We start from the raw sequence: 25,160 nt of genomic DNA, 5'->3' as shown, positions 1-25,160 counted from the left end.
TAGTGAGACCCTTAGCAACTTAGCAAGAACCTGTCTTAAAATATTTAAAAAGGGCTGGGAATGTAGCTCAGTGGTTAAGTGCCCTGGGTTCAATTCCTGCTACAAAAAAAAAAAAAAAAAAATAGAATAAAAGGTAGCAAAGTAGTGATACAAGCAAAATTGTGAATGAATCACTGAATCTCAAATTTATTGTGCTAGGAGACAGAAGCCATATAAGACCATATACTACAATTCCACCTACACAAAATTCAAAATGAGGCAAAGGACTCCTCTTTCTCCTGTTCCACGTATGAACACTCTGCCTCTTCCACTGTCTATACTTTCAAAACAAATCAAGACTCCAAACACTTCTAGTCAACTCCTCTAATGCACTATTTCAAAATAATATCATTATTCCTCCAAATTACTGATTCCTGAAAATACACAAGATCAAATCTTTTTTATTTAGTTAACTGTTTAGTGATTTGTGATACAGACTGCTAAAGATGGCTTGGGGTTCTAATAGAGTACCTATTAACTGCTTCTCAACCTTTTAGCTAAGAACAAGGGTAATATCTGCGCACAGCAGTTTAAAGCACTATTTGTATTGCGCCCTCAATGATGCTGATAAGATTCTTCAGATCTGGCCTGCATGCACATAGGACCCTTCAACTTACCCCCACCCTGAATCATAATAAAAGTCAGTAAGCCGTCTCCTTGTCTTCTTCTCTCAAGCCATTTTGAGACTTACTTGGGAGGCTTCCCTGCTCTCCCCAGAAAGTCTCACTGTATGATTAAGAAACCTTCACACCCTCTTGGCATGTGCAACATCACACTCTCAACATCCAAACCACATTTAGGGAGAAGAGATGCATTTTGCCTATGGAGGTGACCACAATATATCAAATCATAATAGACTTAATGACAAAACCATTACCAATGACAGAGTACATCACTACATACTGATAAAAAAGATCAATATTCCAGAAAGTAACATGGCTTCAAAGTATACAAAGCAACAACTGGATGCATTAGAAGGAGAAATGTACAAAATCAACATCAGGATGGCAAAGTTGACATATCTTTCCCAGTAGCTGACAGAACAGTCAACTAACCAGTAAGGATCTAAAGATTTAAGACACAAGTAATGGACTGAACTTAACAAATAATTATGCCATTTTGAATAAAAGGTTTGGGACTTTCTTAAAAAGTTAAAGATATAGTCATATGTTTAAAGATATGAATTTCAAAAACATCATGGTAACTGAAAGAAACCTTAACAAAAGGGGTGCATAATGTATTATTTACATGAAATTCTAGAACATGTAAAACTATTTGATGGAGAAAAAAAGCAGGTATGGGATAGGAAGGGTCATGAGAGAATGTTCTCAGGTGACAATAAATGTTCTGCACCTTGACAGGAATTTGGGTTTCAAGATTTACATATTTGTTGAAATTCATTGAACATGTAAGATTTGTGCATTTCACTGTAGATGACTTTTACATTAAAATGTGAGTATTCCAAGCATGTGCAAGGCAAGAGTTGGATCCTCAGCACCACACACACACACACACATAAAGGTATTGTGTTCATCTATAACTAAAAACACTTTTCTAAAATGTAAGTATAGCACTCTAGTTATTAATAGGCATGCTGTTGCATTTAGGAGTTTGCAACTTCTTTAAAATGTACCCAAAAATCAGATTAATAAAGAGGTGGATATGGTATGTGAAAAAGCAAGAGGTTAAACACAAAATGTAAGTAATAGGTATTTGTAACAATTTTACAAATGAGAATTGTTGCCCAGTTATTTCGACCTTTATGAATTTTTGAAATTTTTCATAATTTGGAGTGGGCAGAACACTATTGGAGATATTTCTGCACCATAATACAAGAAGCTAGAAACCAAAAGCAACCAAAAAACCTAAGAAACCCCATGACTGAAAAATTTAAACTACACATCATAGACTAACCTATGAGTCAAAGTAGATATTGCTGTGCAATTTAAGAATATTTAGTACTAAAGGCTAGGGATATAGTTCAATAGTACAGCATTTGTCTAGCATGTACAAGGACCTGAATTTAATGTACATTGCCAAAAGTGAGGGGGAGTGGCATTTTGAACTAAGCAAAAACTAAAATACTATCTACCAAATTATATAGAATGTTACTATAACCATCTGTACTTTTATTACATTACAGCTTTAAATGTATGTATTTACAAATCATTAAAAGAAGAAAACCTGAAAGACAATGAAGTACCGACATAATGAAGGGGGAAAGCACAACAAATCAACTATATTAAATGGAAGATATAATAAAAATAAGAACAGACAAACAAATACACAAAATTACAAAACCTGGTACTTTGAAAAGCATTGAGATTAAAAATCTGAAGAGTCTGATGAAGACAAAAAGCAAGAAGGCCTAAGGGATCCAATATTAGGAACATAAAGGAGACATGGTAGAAAAATATTTTAATTCACTAAAAAATGTTACGAAGCACTTTGGTTAATATATTTAAAAATTCACCTAGAATAGACGAGTTCTGAAAAAGACTAAAACCTCAAATATGACAAGAAAAAATAAAACTGTAGTGGTCCTATAACTCAGATATGTGAAGCTGTGACAACAGAAAGTCTTTAGACAGTAGAAAAGAGAATTATGGGCTGGGGTTGTGGCTCAGTGGTAGAGCACTTGCCTAGCATTTGTGAGGCACTGGGTTCAATTCTCAGCACCAAATATAAATAAATGAATAAAATAAAGGTCTATCAACATCTAAAAAATATTTTTTTAAAAAGCTGTGACCTTCAAAACAAATTTTTATTAAAAAAATTACATTTACATAACAGGCAGCATGGATAGCAAAACAATCTATTTCAAAGAAGTCATGGTCTTATGCCAAGTCCTAAAGGTTTGCAACTATGAATTTTAATCAGCAATTATTATTTAATACCAGGAAGTAACCAGTTGCTATTCAATTTCTAATCATTTTATAAGCTTTTTAAATAAGTTTATTGTAATCAGGCCCTAAATTAGATCTATACATAGTGGTTGTCTGGTGAGTTCTTCAAATGTCTTTTAATCTACAGGTTTTCTCCATCTCTTTTTTTAATTGCCAGGGTTTTGCTAGTCAACATTTTTTATCAACTCAAGGATAAAGGCAAAGAACCTGTACTCAGTGGTAGAGTGCTTGCCTAACATGTGCAAGGTCATGTTTGATCCCCAGAACCACCAAGCAAATACACACATGAGTGTGCGCACACACACACGATACACATTTATCCTGTCATCTTTATCCTGTCATCTGGAAAACATATACCTTGTAATGAACCATTCAAACCCAACAGCTTAACAGAACATGCTATTAATGACCACCAATCCAATCAGAAGAGGCCCTAACTATATCTTCAAATACCAAAGTTAAAAATCAAAAGCAACTATGGGCCAAAATTATTTTAATGGTAAATGTCAAACCATTCACCAAGATTCTAACACTAACCACACAGGTACAGGACAGAGTATACCTTGCTTCACAAGTCATTTAAAAAAAAACTGAACTAAAGGAAGATGTTTTGCTGTTAGTCAACAGAATAAAACTAGTATGAAATACAAATTTAGATTGGATTAATAATATTAATAAAACATCATGTCTAGAACAAGGTATTGATCTCATAGTAAATAACATTCTCTGTGTAAGCCATTAGGTTTGAATGGTTCATTACAAAAAAATGGTTTGTATAGAGGGTAATGAAGATGACAAAGGGTCATCCAAGAATATGTACACCTTTTGTACTGTGTGTGTGTGTGCTGGTAGTTCTGAGGATCAAACACAGGGCACTGTGTGTGCTAGGCAAGCATGCTACCATTGAGTACATGCTCAGTTCTACTCTTATGTTTATATAATCCTGATTTGCCACTAACTAGCTGGGGGATCATTGGTCATTTGTGTGAAACAACTGCATTTCCATTCCCTCATCTGTACAAAGGTATAAACATAACATATACATATTTCCACAGTCACTCTGAGGATTATATGAGGTGATATATGTAATGTGCTTAAAACACCTGCCACAGACTAAGCATTCAACAAATGTTAACTACTGCTATTACTATTAGAAAACATTCTTTAAACCATTAGTTTGGGTCAATGAAAGGTGTTAACAAAAGGATATGGAATGGAAAGCTTACAATGTGAAGACCAAGGGAACTAAGTATGCTTACCTAAAGAATTGAAGACAAGTAGAAAATAAAGATATTTCAAAACACTTCAAGGGTCAATAATGTAAAGACTGGTTAAACTGCACAAGTACAATTCCACACAATCATGAAAAAACAAATTACAGTGAGTGTATATTTCTTCTAAATATAAATCAAATTTTAAGGCACTGATCTCCATCAAGAGAAAACTGTTACAGAAATAAAAAGACCAGAATTTTCTGAATCCTGATTGTACAAGTACTGAAACTTTTTAGTATAGCCAATGCTTATTTTAAAATAGATGTATATTTATATAGCTTATAAACAGTTTTAAAACCATATGGCTTAATAATTTCACTTACCAAAACTAGTCTTGCTATTGTGACATTTTAGAAACAATAAGTATAAAAACAGTTTTAGCAGTAGTAGCCTTTGTCATGTACACAAAGCAATTTATTAAAATGACATTTTACTCAATATATTGAAACTGTTTCACTTTTCCTAATTAGTTCTGAAAAATTCTTTTCTAAATGAAATTAATTCTACTGCAAATGGTAAGCCTAATTTATTTGTTTGTTTTGCAGTGCTATGGATAGATTGCTAGTCCTGATTTAAGCACACAATAAAATCCTGCTTTTTATGATTCCTGTTATTAAATTATTTTTAAATTGAAAACTGCTTCTATTAAAAATTCCTAATTCCCACCTAATACATCTGTCTTAAAGATCTGTATTTTCAGATGCCAGTTTGTTGAAAATCAATGTCTAATTTACTTAAAATTCACTACAAATTTTTTAAAAATGTGAGCCAAAGAAACATCACATATTACATTTTACAAAGAAAAATTACCTTTCTATATACAATTGTGTCAATTAAAAATAATTTTTAAAATTCTAATGATTTTTAAGAGAAGTCAACATAAAATTAATAATGGCTTCCCAAATACACCTCTCAAATTCTAAAGACATGAAAAATACTAAAGCAAAACATTAATATTATATTCACCTTGAGACTCACATTGAGATTCTTAGAAACTTTATGAGCTATTGCTAACCTAAAGTGAAATAAATTTCCCTCAGGACTAACCTAGAAGAGCTTTATGGTCCAAGTTAGTAAAATCATCCACATAATTCCCTCAGAGATTTATAGATTCTCTTATAGCCATAATTCTAAGTTTAAGATAAAAGGACAAACTGACGTTTCCTTTACTGCCACAGCAATTTCAATTTGCTTCTATTTTTAGCATTTCTGCAAATAATTTCAAAGGTATAAGCAAGTGCAAGAATAATCCAAAGAATTCCAATATATCTGTCACTTAGAGTCACAATTGTCAATATCATCCTATTTGTTTTATTAGTGTCTCTCTCAAACACACTGCCTACACACATAAACACACACACACACATACACATACACAGGTTGTATACATCTCTCCCATTAACCCTAAATATTTTGGTGTATATTTCTTAAGAGCAAGCACCTTCTTTTTACTAACCACATTAATGAACTTCAAGAAAGTCAACATTTAATACAATGCTTTAATAAACATACATATTTCAATTTTGTGAACTGAGCCAATAATACGCAGCATGGAATTATTTTATCCAGTATAAAATCCAGTCTGAGATCACCAGCTCTCTTATCCATGCGGTACACCAGTTGTCAGCATTCCTTTATCGAGTTTCTTTAGCCTCCTTTAATCTGGAAAGATTTTCAACCTTCCTTTGTCTTTTAAGACACTGACATTTTTGAAGAATAAAGCCCTCCCACTTTTTAAAATAGAATGCTCTACATTTCACATTTGTCCAGTACTGCTTCTTGATTAGATTCAGGTTATACATTCCCAGGCAGAATATTATTAGCCAGGGGTTAGCAGCCTATGAAACATGAGCCAAATCTAGTCTGCCACTCATTTAAAAAAAATTTACTCTCATCACCAATGTTCCAGTGTACAGGGTTCCCAGTCTTCATATTCTTGCCAATACTTTTTTCATAAGAGCCATTCTAATAGCTGAGAAGTAATATCTCATTGTGATTTAATTTGCATTTCCCTGAGATGTTGGACATTTTTTCATGTTTGCTGGACATTTCCAGAAGTGTCTAGTCAGGTCCTTTGCCCATTTTTTAATCAAGCTATTTGTTTTCTTGCTATCAAGTTGAGTTCCTTATGTACTTTGGATACTAAGCACTTATAAGATGTATGGGTTGCAAATATTACCCCCACTCTGTTGGCATACAGGCATATTTCATGAATCTACAGATTATCTAGGGCTTGAATTTATGACATAAAGGCAGAATGAGTAAACAAAACAGTGATTGAATAGTGCATAAAATCTATTTACTATCTGGACCTTTTTAGAAAAGCTTACAGAATCTTGCTCTACCATGGTGTCCTACCAGTATCCAGCACCCCTCAGTTGTTGTCAATTTTGATCACTCAGACAAGGTGTTAACAATGTTTCTTGACTATGGAGTTATGAGTTCCCCCTATGTCTTACGAACAATCTACAGGGAAGACAATTAAAGACCATATACATCTTAACAGACATTCATCCCCCAGCCCTCCCCAGCAGATTTAGCATCCATTGACAATTCTTTTCCAAGTCAGTTTTTACTATGATTGCTACAAAATCTCTTAAATTGGTCTAATGTTTCTTTGTTCTTACATCATTAATTACAGCTTTTACTTTTATTTCCTTCCAAATATTTTTATTTAGTTACTACTTTTCTACCTTTTTTTAGTTTGTAATGTGCTACATTTATTTTCACTCATAAAAGTAAAGTTGTTCAGTGTTTAAATTGCTTTAAATGTATCCCATAGCTTTGCTGTTGTTGTTTGTGGTACTGGGGACCTTGCCAAAGGCCATCTACCAGAGTCACACATGGAATCCTTTTTCTTTTGAGAAAGGGTCTTGCTAAATTGCTGAGGCTGGCCTCGAACTTGCCATCCTCCAGCTTCAGCCTTCAGAGTCCCTGAGATTACAGGAATGCACCACCAGGCCTAGCTAACCATAGATTCTTAAATGTATTGTTTTTACTGTCATTTTTTTTTTCAGAAACTCTGTAATACTTGCTTATATTTCCCCTTTCACCCAATAGAATTCAGTTGTTTATTTTAAACTACTGGCATTTTCTTTGCATCTTAATATACAATTAATATTTGTGAGTTTTCCATTTAATAGTCTCTGTAGTCAAGCTGTATGTTTCAGAACGTATCTTCAATATCAACTTTCTTGGTTGTTACTGAAGTTTTTGTACCTTCTCCTATGCTGTGCTGCCATGTACTGACAGCAATGGGCAAACAGCTTTGTACTAACACTATGGCTGTTTCTCATCACCTGAGTTGCTGTTTTATATAGGTGTTACTAGGTTACAGATATTCTTTTATTACATATTTTTATGGTAAATTATTGTTTTTCATATTATATGATGTGCTTATCTCATACAATGTTTTGGTGGCCTGAATTCCACTTTCTCTGGTAATAGGATCATAACCCCTGCTGTCTTATTGTAATCATTTTTCTAATAAACCATTCATTCTCTGTTCCTTCATTTTCATTCTTTCTGAATCAATGTGTTAGATGTCACCTCTATAGCAGAGCTTGGTTATGCCTCATCAATCCATTTGGAGATGTTTTCCTTTAATAAGCACGATCATTTTATTCATATGTACTAATATTATGGATCCCAACTCTATCATATTCTTTTGTTATAAATACTATGTGCAGTATGATGCTGTTCTGAGTTTTTTCCCATTTGATGCCTTCTTTTTTGTTCTGTTTGTTTTAGGAAAATGTTTATCTTCATTCCAGTGGTTTTTTCTTTGCTTAGACTTCTCACAGTACCCTAACTCTGTTCTTTCTTTCTTCATTCATATCCAGTTCATCAGTTTTGATCCTCAGTGTTCCAGGAACAACAGTAATCGGCATTGACCACAGTTCAGTTTCCTTCTGGTTGCTTTATGTTCTCAAGTCATGTTATAAATAACTTACAGAAGAAAACAGCATAAGTGAAAAATACTTTGTGCAAATTCCAATAACAATTTAAATATAGTAAACTTCTTAGATCAAATAAATGTTGGGGCATAAACAATAAAAAAAATCGTTCCCTCACAGATTCTTTGTGTTTGAAAAGGATTCATTCAGAATATCATTTTCTGATGATTCATAACCTGAGATTTACTCCAAATGATCAATTTCAGTATCTTTAGGGTTTAGAGAGTTGCTCTCTGCCTCTTTGCATTCATCTTCCTGTTTTTCTAATAATTGTGAAAGATCTTCTCTCCAATTCTTCTCTTTACCACTATGGGCAGAAAAAAAAAATCTAAATTCTCAAAAGTGTTCAAAAAAAGCTAAGAGCAGGTTATACTGATGCTAACTCCAGTCTTCTTTAATGCCTTCCTTAAAGATTATAAAACACTTGGGGCACTGCAACAAGAAAACTGAAGGATGACAATATTTTACAATGGCATCATCTTTTAAGCAATCTGTTAACTAAATTAGCATGGTTTAGAATGACTAATGAGTAATGAATTAATTCCTAGGATGATTAAATAGCAAAATGTCTCAAAATACAGGAAAAATAATAAAACTAAGACCCCCACAGTGTAAATCAGATTTATAAAGGGACCAAAAAACCCATCTAGTAATTTCAGGCAGAATATTTTATGTTCTTTAAATAAGTATATATTCTATTTGTTCTCTGGAAGATTTCTAAGACAAAATGAAATAATAGTAACCACAAATAGGAAGATCTGCTAAGAAAAGGAAAAAACTAAAATTGACTCCAGTAGACCCTTATGGCTCTCCTGAAGGTAAATAGCATCCTTGATGGTATTTATTACCTATGCAGTAGCCAATGCTCTTTTCTTTTACTCATTTTTCCTTCTTTTCCCTTCTCTCATTTTTAGCTGCACTTTTCAACTTGGAATGAACACATAACATATATTAGTCATCTACCCACATACCAACCTTGGCTTTAGTCCTAGCTCTAAAATTAAATAAATAAAATACTCTCCATTAGTCTTTTACCTGAAGTGTTCCCATTCATCTTCTCACTAGATGAAATGCATTCCCTAGAACAGGGTTTAGGAAAGTAAAATCCATAGGCCAAATCCAGCCCACCAGTTGTTTTTTAGGTTTTTTGTTGTTGTTGTTGTTGCCCTGCGAGGTGCTGGGGATTCGAAACCCTGCCCTTGCACGTGCTAGTCAAGCACGCTACAAGATGGACTATGTGGTCAGCACCCCACCAGTTGTTTTTGTAAATCAAATTTTACTGGAACACAGTCACACTCACTCATATGTGTATTTTATAGGCTGTCTGTATACAGTTTCAGTAGCTGAACTGAGTACTGACAACAGCCAGCAGAACCAAGTAGGTTTCAAAACCCAAATTTTATACTGTCCAGACCTTAATTTTTTTTTTTTAAAGAGGTCTATATACGTCTACTCTGGATTTCTCAGGTAAGAGCATATACATACACTGTTACCTGAATTTTTACATGTCAAAATTGCTTCCTATAGCCTTGCCACTTGAAATACACTCTGGCAAGAAATAAAACCTTTGGCCTATACTTTCTTACCTTGAGTTTCCTGAAAAACTTGTTCTGTGGCTGCCTTGATTTGCATGGTACTTTTGAGAAATCTGATATTTGTCTAAATGTCCTACCCTTGTATATCATTTAAGAGCCAGAATACCCTAAGAATCTTTTTTTTCTATATATCTTAAAGTAGAAAAGTTTTATCAGGCTATGTCTCAAAACTGCTACTGTGGGTGAATTTTACTAGGTATCAAACCCAAAAGTTCAAAACAGTAAAGGAATTGTGCTGGAGTCATACAATGACATAAACAATTCAAAGGAGTTAAATTGTACTAGATAAATCTTGGTAATACAGTGGTTAATTAAATCAAAGAAAGCCCCAGGAAGTAATATGAATATTATTTCCTTTTTATAAAAGTAAAAACAAGGAAAGGAAACAATATGTACATATATATGTGATAAAGTTACTTTCAAAATAAATAAGCCTGTCTCAAAATAAAAAATAAAACATGAGATGGAGATGTGATTCAGTGGTTGAATGCCTCTGGGTTCAATCCCTGGTACCAAAGATAAATGCATACATACATACATACACATATAAGAAATTCTGAATTTCAAAACAGGGGCGAAGCAGACAACTTCAAAAATCCAACAAAAAAATGTTAATGAGCACATGATTTTAAAGAGAAAACTTAAAAAAATACAACAAATGGTTATGTGAATTTAAGTTAAATATCCTACCATTAAATACACTTTTGAGGTTAGTTTGCTTGTAAAACATGATCGCTTCTATGTTAACAACATAACTAGAGTTGAGTTTGAATAAACATAAAGAGAAAATTCAAAGAATATCCAAGTTTATTTTTTAATAAATAGAAATATATAACAATAGTGTTGCTTATAAAATTAAATAACTAATACTCAATATATCTTAAGCAAATATAACAATCTTTTCCACTAAAATAAAATATAATGCTAAATATGACCACATGGTATTAAAATTTAAAAGTTCAATAATAAGAGTAATAGAAATGGACTGAAGGCCCTAGATCTGTGCCATTCCAAATGTTTTATATTTCTCCTGCCCCCTACCCTTGTGTGTGTGTGTGTGTGTGTGTGTGTGTGTGTGTGTGTACACACCAGGGATTGAACCTAGGACACTTAACCACTGAGTCACATCCCCAGGCCTTTTTATTTTTTATTTGGAGACAGGTCTCCCTAAGTTGCTTAGAGCTTCACTAAATTGCTAAAGATGGCTTTGAACTTGCTATCCTCCTGCATGCTCCAATATGCCTGGTTCTCCTGACATTTTTCTCAAAAGTATGAAGTCTTCTCACAAGAGACGTCTTCTTCCCAACTTCCAGGATGAGTACATACAAAAACGTGTTTAGGTGAAAAGTTATACTTAAATCTCTAAAAAGCCAATAGCAGCATATCAGCCAGTGTGCTCAGAGATTGAAACAGAAGATATGCTCAAAATAGGAAACTGTCAAGGCTATGAAAAGGCTATTCATAAATGTGAATCCGGGGCAACACCTGGGACTTTCTCAGCAGAAAGCTTTTACTACCTCTTGGTCTTAGAAAAGCAAGAAGAGAGTGGTTTCCAAACTCAGAGAGAGCTATGTGGAGAAATACACCTGGCAGTTTAGCCTGGGTTGAACAGCCCAACTAATAACCCAATGAGACCCAGGAGAAATGAAACACCTCAGCCTCACTCATCTTGCCAGGTGTACTGCTGGTGCCTCCCAGTGGCTGACTCCACCTGGAAGCCAGTAAACATGGGAGCAGAGCAGGAAAGAGAGCAAGGTGGTTCTGGAGAAACAAATGAGAGAATGGAGTATGAAACATAGCACTATAGAATCACCACTGGAAAGAGAATGAAATGTCTAGTATACAACATCAATAATTTGGTTATTAGATTACAAAATACAACCAAGAAACACATAGATTCAGTTTTAAGGAATATGTGCTAAAAACTATTAATTGATCCACAAATATTTATCAATCATTTAATATATGACATTTTACTAGAAAGTAAACAAAGAGGTATATACCACACAATTCCTACTCTAAAATTAACTTCTTAGAAACACTATGGAAGTATAAAAGAATACCTATAAAAAGCAGATGTGTTGCCTTAGTCCATTGAGTTGCTATAATAAAACACCAAACTAGGTAACTTATAAAGAATGGAAATTTATTTCCAACTGGAGGTTGGAAGCTTGAGATCAAGGCACCAGCAGATTTGGTATCTCTGCTTCAAGATGGTTCCCTGTTTACTTGTCCTAAGAGGGGACAAATACTCTGTCCTCATGGTGGCAGAGGGACAGAAAGCAAAAAGGACTTCCACTAGCTGCCACCTGCCCTTTCAAAAGGCATTAATCCATTTGTGAAGGTAGAGACATCCTTATTTCACTACTTCCCAAAAGGCCCCACTTCATTAATCTACCACAATGGAGATTATGTTTGAACATGAATTTTGGAAGGGATCCATTCAAATCAGAGCATGTGTCACATTCATAGAAATATGTGAATTTAAAGGAAAATGAAATGACTTCCAGAGAATGAAAAGGCAGTAAATGTAGCTACGGATTAACAAGAGTCTTCATCTTTCTGCAATAATAAAGACCACCTCCACTTTGTGACTTAAACTAAAGCATGTGGGGACTTTACCATGAACTGATGCCATCATGTGTTTTTCTAATTTTTTCAACAATAATTTTGTATACAAAACTGGTTGGTCACTGTCACTCCTAAACACTTGATAACTATGTATGACTTTTAAACATTGTACTAGGGTACTCTGATGAAAAAATTTCCCTGCCAATTCCATTTGTTTATGTTTCAAATAAGCCATTTCTTAAGCATTCTGTTTTTATGCAGTATGTGTTTATATATATATATATATATATATATATATATATATATGCATATTTTCATATAAATCTAGTCATAATGATAAGGAATGGATAGATTTTGGAGACAAAGTCCATGAAACTCATCAACTAACTAGAAGTTCACTAATTGAAGAAGGAAATTTCAAATATTATGTGTAGTTAAAGCCTCAGTAGTTAAGCTCTGTAGCTGCCGTGGTGGCTAACTTTAACAAACCCTTTAATGGCCACCTTCTCATCCCTGCATGATTTCTCAATTCCCCTAAATAGTATTATCTACCTACATGGTCCCAAATAAAATTTTCTCACTTGAATATATTTTAGCCTCATGGTATGCTTCTGGGAAAACTCAAGCTAAAAAGGATACTACATATCCTGCCAGTTTTTGCCCACTTCTTGCTTCCCTTTGCAAACAAATTTACTTGGAAGAGTTGGCTCTGTTCATCATTCCCACTACACTTGGCTCATTCCCTCTTAAATCCAATCCTGCCAGGCTTTTACAATACCACTACCCAGAAATTATTCCTGCCAAGATCACCAATCACTGCACAGTGCTAACTGAACTCAACAGTCAATCCTTGGTAGTCATTTTACATCATGCATTAACAGTGCTTGGCACAGAAGATGATTCGCCTACCTAACATTCTTTCTTCACTTGGCTTCCAGTTCTCCACAACCTTCCTTATTTGTCTTCTTTTTCTTTCCATCTTCTCATTACTGGAGCACTCGAGTGCTCAATCCTTTTCTTTTCCATTAGGTCTACCCCCCATTTCCTTAATGATCATGATTTTAAATGCCATCTATATTCTAAGAACTCCAGCCCAAATCCCTCTTTAGAACTCCAACCCATACATACAACTATCTACATTTTCAGCTGGGAACCCAGTGGATATCTCACATATAACATATAACTGAACTTAAATTATACTCCATGTATGTATAATATGTCAAAATGTGCCCTACTGTCATGTATATCTAAAAAGAACAAATAAAAATTTTTTTAAATGTAAAGAATCTACAATAGTCAAAATAATCTTTTAAAAAAGAGCAAAAGTTAGAGTATTAAAACTTGAAACTTTCATGAATTTAGAAGAAACCATAGAAAAATACCTTGAAAGATAACAGCAGAAAGATTATATACAACACAAAATGCAGTCATCATAAAATAACAAAAATTAATTGAACTTCATCCAAATTAAAAACTTCTATCATGAAAAGACATCACTAAGAAAATGAAAGGCATAAATTGAAAAAATAATCATCTTAGCTATATATCTGATAAAGATCTTTGTATCTGGATACAAATCATTAAATAAACCAAGGAAAATTGGGTTAAAAGATGAAGCAACACATCTCAAAATAAGATACAGGCATGTTCAAGAAGAATATAAAATGGTTCTTATTAGACATCTAGAAAACACAAATTTTAAAAAATACTATGAGTTACCATTTTATATGTCCTAGCACGACTAATATTAACTGTTGATAATACTAATTATTGTCAAGGATGGAGAGTAACTAAAATGACTGCATATTATTGATGACAGTATAAATTATACATCTACTTTGGAGTTTTGTTAAGTAAAATATATCATTACCCTATTACCGACAATTCTATTCCAAGATGTTTACCCAAAATAAATTAAAACATGCTCCCAAAAAGACCTGTATAAGGACATTTATGGAAGCATAAATATCAGCATCTCTAAATTGAAAACAACCCAAATGTACAACTGTGTAAATTTTAAAAAAATTTTTTAGTTGTAAATGGACACAATACCTTTATTTAATTATTTGTATGTGGTGCTAAGGATTAAACCCACTGCCTCACACATGCTAGGCAAGTGCTCTAACCTGAGCCACAACCCCAGCCCCTGTAGTAAAATTATCAAACAAAATCTGCTATATTCATATAATGAAATGCTAGTCAGCAGTAAAGAAATAAAATAAAAATTACTAAAATACACAACATGGACAAATCTGAAAACGATGTTGAAGAACAGAAATCATATACAAAAGATCACTGCATTATAAAGTTCAAGAACAGGCAATTTGATCTATGGTGACAGAAATCATAACAGAGATGGACTGCAGGAGTTATGGATAGGCTGGAGTAAAGTTAGAGGTGACCTTCTAGGATAATAAAAATATTCTGTTGCTTGGTGCATAGGTCTGGTGGATATGCATTTGTAAAATCTCAATTAAATTGTACACTTAAGAGCATTATCTCATTGTTCATAAACTTTATCTTAATACACTAAAATAGTATTTAAAAAAACTGAACTCCTGGCCTCCATCATCTCATCCCCAACTTGCTCTGAGTCTTCTACCTGTCAGCTGATGGCAACTTCATCTTTTCAGTTACTCAGAACAAAAGCCTAGGAATCATCCTCAATTTCCTTTTTTGCCCTCAGGCTCTACATCCAAACTCTCACTAAATACTATTTGTTCTACTTTAAAAAACACAAAAAGCAAATAGATTAATCCTCGCCATCTCCAATGCTACCACTCTACCCTAAACCACCACCTTTTGGCCAAGATCACACAACAAGCTTCCTCACTGGCCTCCTCCTTTCTGCTCTTTCCTCTATCCAATTTATCTTTCAACACAACAGCTAAAATGATTCATTTAAAACTGATCTCATTGCTGTGCTCAAATTCCTGCACTGTCTTCCCATTATACTAAGATGAAAGACAAAGTCCATATCAAAACCTGATGATCTGTCTCCTTATTAGTTCTCTCTCCAACTTCCTCTTAATTTTTATTCCCACACACTCACTCTTCTCCAGGCTCCTTGCTACTCCTTGAATCTGCTCCACACACTCTTACTTAATGGTCTGTAGACTAGCTGTCCCTGTTTTCAAGGAACACTCTTCCCCGAAGATATCCACAGCAAACTCCTTCACTTCCTCCAATTCTTTGCTCAAAATTCACTTTCTCACTGAGAACTAACCTGGTTAAAAACATAACCACCTCTCACTCTCGTATTTTCAATCTCCTTATCTTGAGCTATTTTGTAAAAGCCTGTTATCTTCTAACACATCATACAGTAATGTACTTATGGTTACTGGATTATCTGTATACCCCCACTAGAAATCATTCCTGCAAAGGTAGGGGAAAATGCCCAAGGCATCATTACTGAGGTGTATTACCCCATATGTCTGACAACAGTTGGAGTCAGATGTTTGTTCCTCTATGCTACAAAGTCAACCCCATGTTTGAAGGTACTCCTGAACGAGGCAGGTACCCTAATCCTCATGAAACAGTGAGGTCAGTCATTACAGACAGCACAGACAGCCACAGTCTCAACAGTCAAGAAGTATTCTCTGGTACCTTGAATTTTTTTAATGTTAATGTTTAACACTTGCAATAAGATAATTAAAGATAAAAATAATAATAAAGTACTTAGATGATTCCTACATTCTAGAAATAATTATGACAAAAATCTCAAAGTTGACTCACAATACAAAGCACAAAACTGACAAACCTCACAATTATTTACAGTATTATTAAAAGTTGAGTAAGTGATCATTGGGGGTATGTTAACTGGAAGTTTATCCCTCTCTAAAATTTCTACATAATAGTGAGATTATTATCCTTAATTAGACTATCTTCCAGAGTAAATTTCTGTCTAGTAAAATATCCAGTTTTCATTACTCAGTGATAATTTCAGTTTTCCTTTCACTTACATATACTACAATGCTGGTTAAAATATCCTTCTTTAATACAAAAACATTTATGTTCTTAGCTTCTTTGATGCTTTGAACATGTAAAGTTATTTAAAAAGTAAATCCAACCTACATTGTGGTAGCTGATACCATTAAAATCAGTCAGGAAAAAGAGTCTAAATTAATATGACAATATAGTAGCTCCTGCTAAAAACAGAGTAAAGGGATCTCTCTGTATAATAAGTACTTACCTTATAACCAAGATGACAAATTATCCCATTACTTACATTTGAAGTAACCCTACTTAGTATAGTATCATCCCCTAAAGCAGAACTTTTCTATGGTATAGTAAACTTAATTATTCTGACAATGTCTTTAAATTGCCATTCTGTAATCAGATTATCCAAAAATGAGAATAAAGAGACTTCAGACAATGAATCTATCAGGTAACAGCCTCTGTCGACATCATTCATGGCAGGTTAGAATAGATCTGTTGTACTTTCCTAATCATTTCCAGACAACATAACCATGACTACAACCCATGGCTGGATGAAACTATCATTCAGTAAGGGAAACATAAAAAGCCTGAAATGTATTCTGTGAACTGCAAATGACATTCAGTGAAGAAGGCATATAGCAGTCGGGTGGGCATCAGATTCTGTTTTAATGGTCAGTACTGAAAGAGGGCCCATGCAGGTACTGGATCAGAGAGCGTCAACAGGATTCCTGAAAAGTTAACACCCACAATGAAAAGAAGTAAAGTTTTTAAAATCTGCTTTGCAGAGGCAGACAGACATCATCTGTTTCAGCCTTGGTTCTACATGGAGGATAAATATGTTGCCCCTGGAAAATTTTGGCCATTAACTAGAATATACATGTCCAGAAATACCACATATCAAATTTTAATTTAAATTAGACCAGGTTTGCTAGGGACCCAAACACATACATTCTATCTCAGGCACAGGGAAGATAAAGCAAAGTCCAAGGCCAAATCAGGCAACTTTACTGTCTTATGGGAACAATCATTCCCACTTGCTTATGTACTATCTGTGGATTCTTTCATGCTGCAGCAACAGAGCTCGGCAACATGACCTACAAAGGCATCTGACCCTTTACAAAAAAACTTTCCTTACCCTTAGCATTAAATGCTAATGATAATATCATTTGTGTTTGAAAACAAAATTAATTAAGACAGTAAACTGGAGACTAAACAAAGAGTGAAAGTATTGACTGACTTTAGATTTAGTTGAGAATTTACTTTTAAAACTTCAACGAAAGTTGCTGGGCACAGTGGTGGACGCCTGTAATCCCAGTGACTCAGGAGGCTGAGGCAGGAGAATCTCACATTTGAGCCCAGCCTCAGCAACTTAGCAACTCTGTCTCAAAATAAAAAATTAAAAATAGGGCTGGAGGTGTAGCTCAGTGGTAAACTGCCCCTAGGTTAAATCCTCAATACCAAAAGCATGGGGGAGGTAAAGGGGGAACGATGACTTCAAAAGTCAAAACCTATGTTCCAAACACAAGCCTGGTGAGAATTTAGATCTGAATCTTTCCATTCTCCTCAGGAAAGACATATAAAGCAAAAGGAAAGTATGGGGGAGATGGGTGAAGAGGAAGATAAAGAAAATTATATTTCCAGAGAAACCAAGAGCATAAAAAAATCAAATACAAACGATAAAATCCCACAAACTCCAGGTTAGGTGTGAATGTGCAAAAAGCAAGTGAAACTAAGGAAGCCACGACAGTGCAGAAAGGAAGATGAGAAATGACAGAGTGGAGGAAACCAGTGGTGGTGGATCTCCACAATTATCACACTAATTCCAACAGAAGCAGAGGAGTCTAAAGATATAAAGGCCTATAAGCAAAAACAAAGAAAAAAAAAAAAAGCATAGTGACTTTTAAAACTATAAACATGTACAGGAGATACACCAAAAACAGATGGAAATTACAAAGTAAAATCTAAAAAGTGATTCTGAAGCACTAAATAGTAGATATATTAGTAAAGGAATGGACAAAGATATGCCAGGAAAAGACTGACAAAGCAGGGGCATTATATGAGTATCAGATATACCAGAACTCAGATCAAAAAGCAGTAAGAAAATCAATTCATAACATGAAAGGATACAATTCACAATAAACACATAATAGTTATTAATATCTATAATAGCAATTTCAATAAAGCATACATTACAGAATATAAAAGGAGAAATATGCAGAAATAGACTAACATTTTGAGGCTTTCAGAAAAAGATCAAATACAAAAAGTTACAGTCTGAACAATAAAAGCAATAAAATAGGTTACATATTCATGTATGTACATATTGACCTGCATGGTATAACAGGATTTGCCTTCTTTTCAAGAACCCATGGAATATTTATGAAAATTGAGCCACAAGGAAAATTTAACTAAATTACAAAAAAGTAGAACTAATACCTATAATATTCCCTGAACACTATAATAAAACCAAAATACCAATATCAGAAAACAAAATAGCCCTAATGTGAACAAAATTTTAATTCTTGATTAAACAACTCAACTCCTGGGCCTACCTGAAAAATCAGAGTAACTCACCTGTTTGTTTCAGTGTCATCATGAGCTTGTCATGACAACAACGTACGTAAGCAAGCTCAGGCAACGCAGCTCTGCTTGTTAGCCTTCACACAAACACGCTCCCATCAGTACAAATTCTCTTTCATTACTTCTGCTCTCTCAGTACATAGGATGTAAGGTCATGAACTGAAAGTGGTGATAAAGAAGAAAGTGCTGGAAGTTGAAGAGAAGGGAAAATGTGTATTTCTCCAGAAGAGCTAGGTGACCAAACTAGACTGAAAAGACTTGCAGGTACTGTAAAGGGCCAACTTGTGAAAGTGGAAAAAGTAAGAAGAGCTCAATGAACTAAAGGCTCTGGAAAAGCCCAAAAGCTGTAGGAGTGTGTGTGCTAGAAGGGGGAAGCTGGAAAAGGTTGGTAGTACTTGAAGGGAAAGACATCTGAAGTAGTGAGTATGGGACTTGTAGGTTCTGGAATGACAAGGATGGCATTGGGAGAGAATGGATCAAGTAGAATGGAAAACAAGATCTTTGGGACAGAGATCAGTAAATTAAGAGACTACCGGAAGAAAGATTTATATGAATATTTTTAAATCATAAAAATAATTGACTTATATATGCTGGAAAGAGTGAGAGAGTGACAGTGAGCCAGAAAATCAATCTGCAAGATATAAAACAAAGTGATCTGAGAAGTGAAAGGCAAGTGCAAAAAAGCAAGGCAATAGGTTGTAGGCCTGGCAACACAGATCCAAAGCCAGGTGATTTACAGGAGGAGAGACTGAGAACAGGGCTTCAGTGGTAACAGAGACCAACAAGGATATATACTCACTTTCAACCCAACTGTACTGAGGACATGGAAATGAAAATAGTCATCACTTGAAAGGACTGCAGGGGAAACCGGGAAGGGGAATCTTCCTCTGAGCATAATGGTGGCCTACGAATGAGTTTTCTCACTAACAGTGCACAGGAACTCTAAATAATTAGATATATTTGTATAAAAAAAGGCAAGAACTTGAGTTCATTACACTGGCTAGAGACAGAAATGGAGTATGTTCTTGAATCTAAATAGCAACCACAGGGTACATATTTGCAGGAAAATTAAAAAACAATAACAAAGGTTACCACTGCTTGAAAATGCCATAAAAAATGGAAAAAAAAAAAAAACAGAAAAACAAAAGGATCAGGTTTACAATACAGAAAGTCACATGAAGATTGTCCTAGTCACCTTCACACACCTGATAATAATCTCTTAGAAACCAGCAGACTATACTTGGGAAGTTTATTTTAAAGGAGTAATATATACATACAGATATAGCAATAAGATTAGGAACAGAGTGCTGAAAAATGAAAAATCCTGAAATCATGGAATGCATAGTAAAAAGATTAGGTTACCTTCATTCTCGGTTCATAAGTAAAATCAAAGGAAATAGCACCATCTATTGGAATATCTCATACTTAAAAATATTTTCAGATGTTGGGAAATTGGAATAGTGTGTAACATTTTCCTCATTTGGCTAAGAAGAAAAACTTAAATAGTAAAGGACAAAATCTAAAACAATTAAAAAGGTTATATGTAAAAAATCATTAATTCTTGGCTTATAATTCCAATCTCAAATAAATCACCATTTTGACTAAATTCATGTGAAGATTTTATTAAAAATAAAAATATTCTCAACCAATAAAGAAATTACATTTTTAAAGAAACTCACAGATATGGTATTCCTGTATGCTGCTTGTATAACCATATATTGCAGAATATCCAAATATTATGATCATGACAACATCTCTACTATCCAGCTCCATAATATGTGCTGAATGTCCCTCCACAGCATACTGCTGACCATGTCCAAGAACGGTAGGAGTTTTTGTACTCCATGACTGACTATGTATGTTAAAAACCCATAATTCATCTGTGACATTGCCATCATTTGTTTCAATTCTGCCTCCATACATAAAGATGTTTTCCTGTAAATTAAAATATATATATTAATAGGCAAAATAGTTGAGTCTCAGCAAATACACATTAATTAAAAACAAAGACTATATTTTAAACATTACATTTTAGTAACTGTTCACACATTCATAAGGCATAGTTATTATTTGTAAAAAGTCAAGTGAGGAACACACAAATAATGATAACTAGTTTTCACACACAAAACTATATCTATGCTTTTGTAAAGTTACTTTAAGGCATTTTATTTTAAATGGTTGCACTATATAATCAATTAACAATATTTTTAATCGTCCTACAGGATAATGAAGTTCAAAGTTCTCAGAATGAAAAATGCAGCCAGCTGATCAGAAACTTAAAATTTAAGTGTATAGTAGCTCTAAATCTAAGAATAATTTATTCCTCACACACAACAGGAAAGTAACACACCAAGTTGCTCAAGTTGCTCATTACATTACTCACAGTCTTGGAAGAATTTGAATGATCGGCACCCTCATTTGCTAAATTTGAATTTTAACATCTATTTGTACTGCTATGTGCTGCTATTCTCATTTATTCACCATTTACATCGAATAATATTCACCAAAAAGATCACATTTGTACATCATGTGGGATACATTTTCATTATCATTTCTCATGACTATGGGAAAATATTCATACCTTCAATTCACCTTTGATAATTTTTACAGCACTTATAAATTATTACAAATAATTTCACTTACATGTGAATGAAATAAATGATATATATTATATAAATCATCACTATTTCAACAAACTAGAAATAAAATAGAAGGAAACTTATTCAACCTGATAAAGTGTATCTAAGGAAAACACAGTAAAATTTATGCTGAATGGTGACATATTGATGCTTTCCATTAAGGTCAGGAATAAGACCAGGATGCCCACTTTACCACTTCTAATCAACATGTGCTGGATGACAGTTATAGCTAGGGCAAATAGGCAAAAACTACTAAAGGCATCTGGATTGGAACTGGAATTGAAAAGGTAAAATTTCTATCTGCAGATGATATGATCTCATGTACAAATCCTAAAAAATAAAAAGAGCTAATTAATTCAATTATATTGTATGATATAGATCAATTATAAAAATAAATTGTATTTCTACACGTTTGTAGGGAACCATTCAAAAACAAAATAAGGAAAAACAATCCCATTCATAACAGTGTCAAATGTAGAAAAACACTTAGGAATAACTTTAACCAAAAAACTTCTAAACTTCAAAAGTTATAAAACATTGCTGAACAACTTTTAAAAGATCTAAATAAATAAAAAGATATTCAATGTCTAGGAATCAGAAGATATAGCATTAAGATGACAATACTTGGTGCTGGGGTTGAGGCTCAGCGGTAGCACACTTGCCTAGCACATATGAGGCACTAGGTTCAATTCTCAGCACCACATATAAATAAATGAATAAAATAAAGGTCTATCAACATCTAAAAATATATTTTTTAAAAAGATGACAATACTCTCCAAATCTATCTACAGATTCAAAACAAGTCCTATCAAAATTTCAGCTGGCTTCTTCAAAGAAATTGACAAATTGATTCTAAAATTCATACGGAATCGCAAGAGATACCGAACATCAGAATAATCCTGTAAAAGAAGAACAAAATTAGATGACTAACACTTCCTGGAAACTTACAAAAGCAAAAGTGATCAAGATAGTGCGGTACTTGCATAAATAAACAGAATAATACTGAGAGTCCACAAATAAACTGATAAATCTGTGACTGGCTGATTTTTGACAAGAAAGTCAAGATCATTCAAAGGTGAAAGAACAGTCTCTTCAACAAATAGTGCTAGGAAAACGGAAGAACCACATGAAAAAGAATGAAGCTGAACCCTTACTGCCCAGCATATTTAAAAAAAAAAAAAAAAAACACCTAATTCAAAACAGATGGAAGAACTAAATTTAAGGGCCAAAACTATAAAACTCTCAAAAGAACAAACTTTATTACCTGGGATTTGACAATAGGTTGTCAGATACCAAAATCACAAACAACTCCCAAAAAAAAAACACATAAATTGGATTTCATCAAAATAAAACCCTTTGCACTCAAATAACACCATCAAGAAAATGAAAACAACTCACGGAATGGGAGAAAATATCCATAAACCATATATCTGATACAGGACTTGTAACTAGAATATATAAAGAACTCTTCACAATTCAAAAATAAAAAGAACCCCAATTTTAAAATAGGCAAAGAACTTGAATCAACATTTCTCTAAAAACAATATACAAATGGTCATATTTTTTAAATATTCAATATTATTAGTCAACAGGAAAACACAAATAAAAACCACAATGAGATATTACTTTACCACATGAGGAAGCTTTAACCAAAAAGACAGATACTAACAAATGTTGGTAAAGATCCTTCACACGTGGCTGTAGGGACATATAAAACAGTACAGCCACTTTGGAAAATACTCTGATTTTCAAAAGGTTAAACATTAAGTTAACATTTAACCCAGGAATTACATTGCTATGATATGAATACAACTCAGAGAAATAAAAATCTATGCCCACACGAAAGTTACAAATGTTCATTAAAAAGCATTATTTTTAATAGCCAAAAAGTGGAAACAACCCAAATGTCCATCGACTGATGAACAGATACACAAAAAGTGATATATTCACACAGGGAAATATTATTCAGCAATAAAAAGGAATGAAGTACTGATATTTGCTCAATCTTGCAAATATCAGGGCTGGTTGTGGCTCAGTGATAGAACACTTGCCTACCAAATGCCTCAGCATTGGGTTCAATTCCCAGCATATAAATAAATGAATAAAATAAAGGTACATCAACATCCAAAAAAAATTTTTTTGAAAACCTTGCAAATATATATGAGGTGAAACATGCCAATCATAAGTCACATAGTATATGATATCACTCATATAAAATGCACAATAGACAAATCTCTAGAAACAGAAAACAGATTTATGATTAAGACTAGAGCATGAACTCATTTAGGAGACAGTTAAATGGGTACAAGAATGTTTTTTGAAGTGATAAAAATGTCATAAAATTGATTATACAACTCTGCTGAGACATTACATAAATCTGCAAGAGATGGTTGCACAACTCTGAATATACTAAAACCACTGAATTTTACAATTAAAAATGAATTGTATGGTATATCAATTAGTTCAGTAAAGTTGTTAGAAAAAGGAAATAATGCAAAAACCAAAACACAGAACTAAAAGGAGACATTATATATATATATATATATATATAAATATATTATATTTTATTTTTAAGCATGCATAGAAGAAATAGTACTTTGTTTATACTACTACTGTATTTTTCAAAAAAAATTTTACCTAAGCACAGAAAACAAATTCTGAAATGAAAGGCCAAATCAAAAACCACAAAATACCTCTTTTCTGATTCAAAATAATAGCCAGAGTCATATCTTATCATATTAATCATGTTAAATTCATAAATCCCACAAATACATAAAAACAAATGATTCATGTGCAATCTCTATCAAGATAGAAATTTTTTTTGTTGGTAGAAAACTTAACCCTAAAATTTATATGAAATTTTAAGGGATACTGAATAGCTAAAACACAATCTTTTTCTTTTTAGTCTTCTTTTTGGACAACATGCCTTTATTTTACTTTTTCATTTTTATGCAGTACTAAGGATTGAACCCAGTGCCTCACACATGCTAGGCAAACGCTCTGCCACTGAGCTACAGCCCCAGCTAAAACACAATCTTGAAAAAACAAAACCAGGTTGGAAGTCTCATAGTTTTTCAAAACTATAGTAATTGAAATAGTGTGGTACTAGCATAAAGACAAACATATATCAAAGAATAAAATACAGGGCTCAAAAATAAACCCCCACATATATGGTCAAAAGACTTTCAACCAGGGTGAGGGTGCCAAAACCATTTAAAGGGAAAAGAACAAGCTTTTCAACAAATGATGCTGGGAAAACCAGCTACTCACACACAGAAATGAAACTGGACCCTTACCTAATACCACACACAAAATTAACTCACAATGAAATGAAGACCTAAACATGAGAATTAAAACTGTAAAACTCTTAAAAGAAAATATAAAGGAAAATTTTACCATGTTGGATTTGGCAAAAATTTTGTATATATGACACAAACAGAAAAACAAGATAAACTACATCAAAATCACAAAAGTGAGTTAGAGATATTACAGCTCAGTGGTAAAGCATGTGCTTAACATATACAAAGCCTTGGGTTCAAATCCCAGCACCATTAAAAAAACAAGTGCATCAAAGGACACTATCAACAGAGTGAAAAGACACACCATAGGAAAGGAGAAAATATCTGCAAATCTGTTAAGGAGTTAATATCACATTATCTGA

The 25,160-nt window shown here is 33.5% G+C and overlaps 1 protein-coding gene across 2 annotated transcripts in view; it reads right to left on the bottom strand.

Moving 5' to 3' along the window:
* Positions 1–25,160, bottom strand: part of Atrnl1 (attractin like 1) — a 723,769-nt gene that overhangs the window by 654,749 nt on the left and 43,860 nt on the right. For both annotated transcript variants that reach the window (XM_047554249.1, XM_047554248.1), the window contains exon 8: positions 20,540–20,795. In XM_047554249.1, coding sequence (XP_047410205.1) covers positions 20,540–20,795 — 256 coding nt within the window. The remainder of the gene's footprint in view (positions 1–20,539; positions 20,796–25,160) is intronic.

This window comes from Sciurus carolinensis, chromosome 5 (genome assembly GCF_902686445.1).
Source record: "Sciurus carolinensis chromosome 5, mSciCar1.2, whole genome shotgun sequence".
Taxonomy (NCBI): Eukaryota; Metazoa; Chordata; class Mammalia; order Rodentia; family Sciuridae; genus Sciurus; species Sciurus carolinensis.
The sequence above is the reverse complement of the archived record's forward strand: the minus strand, read 5'-3'. Positions and strand labels throughout refer to the sequence as shown.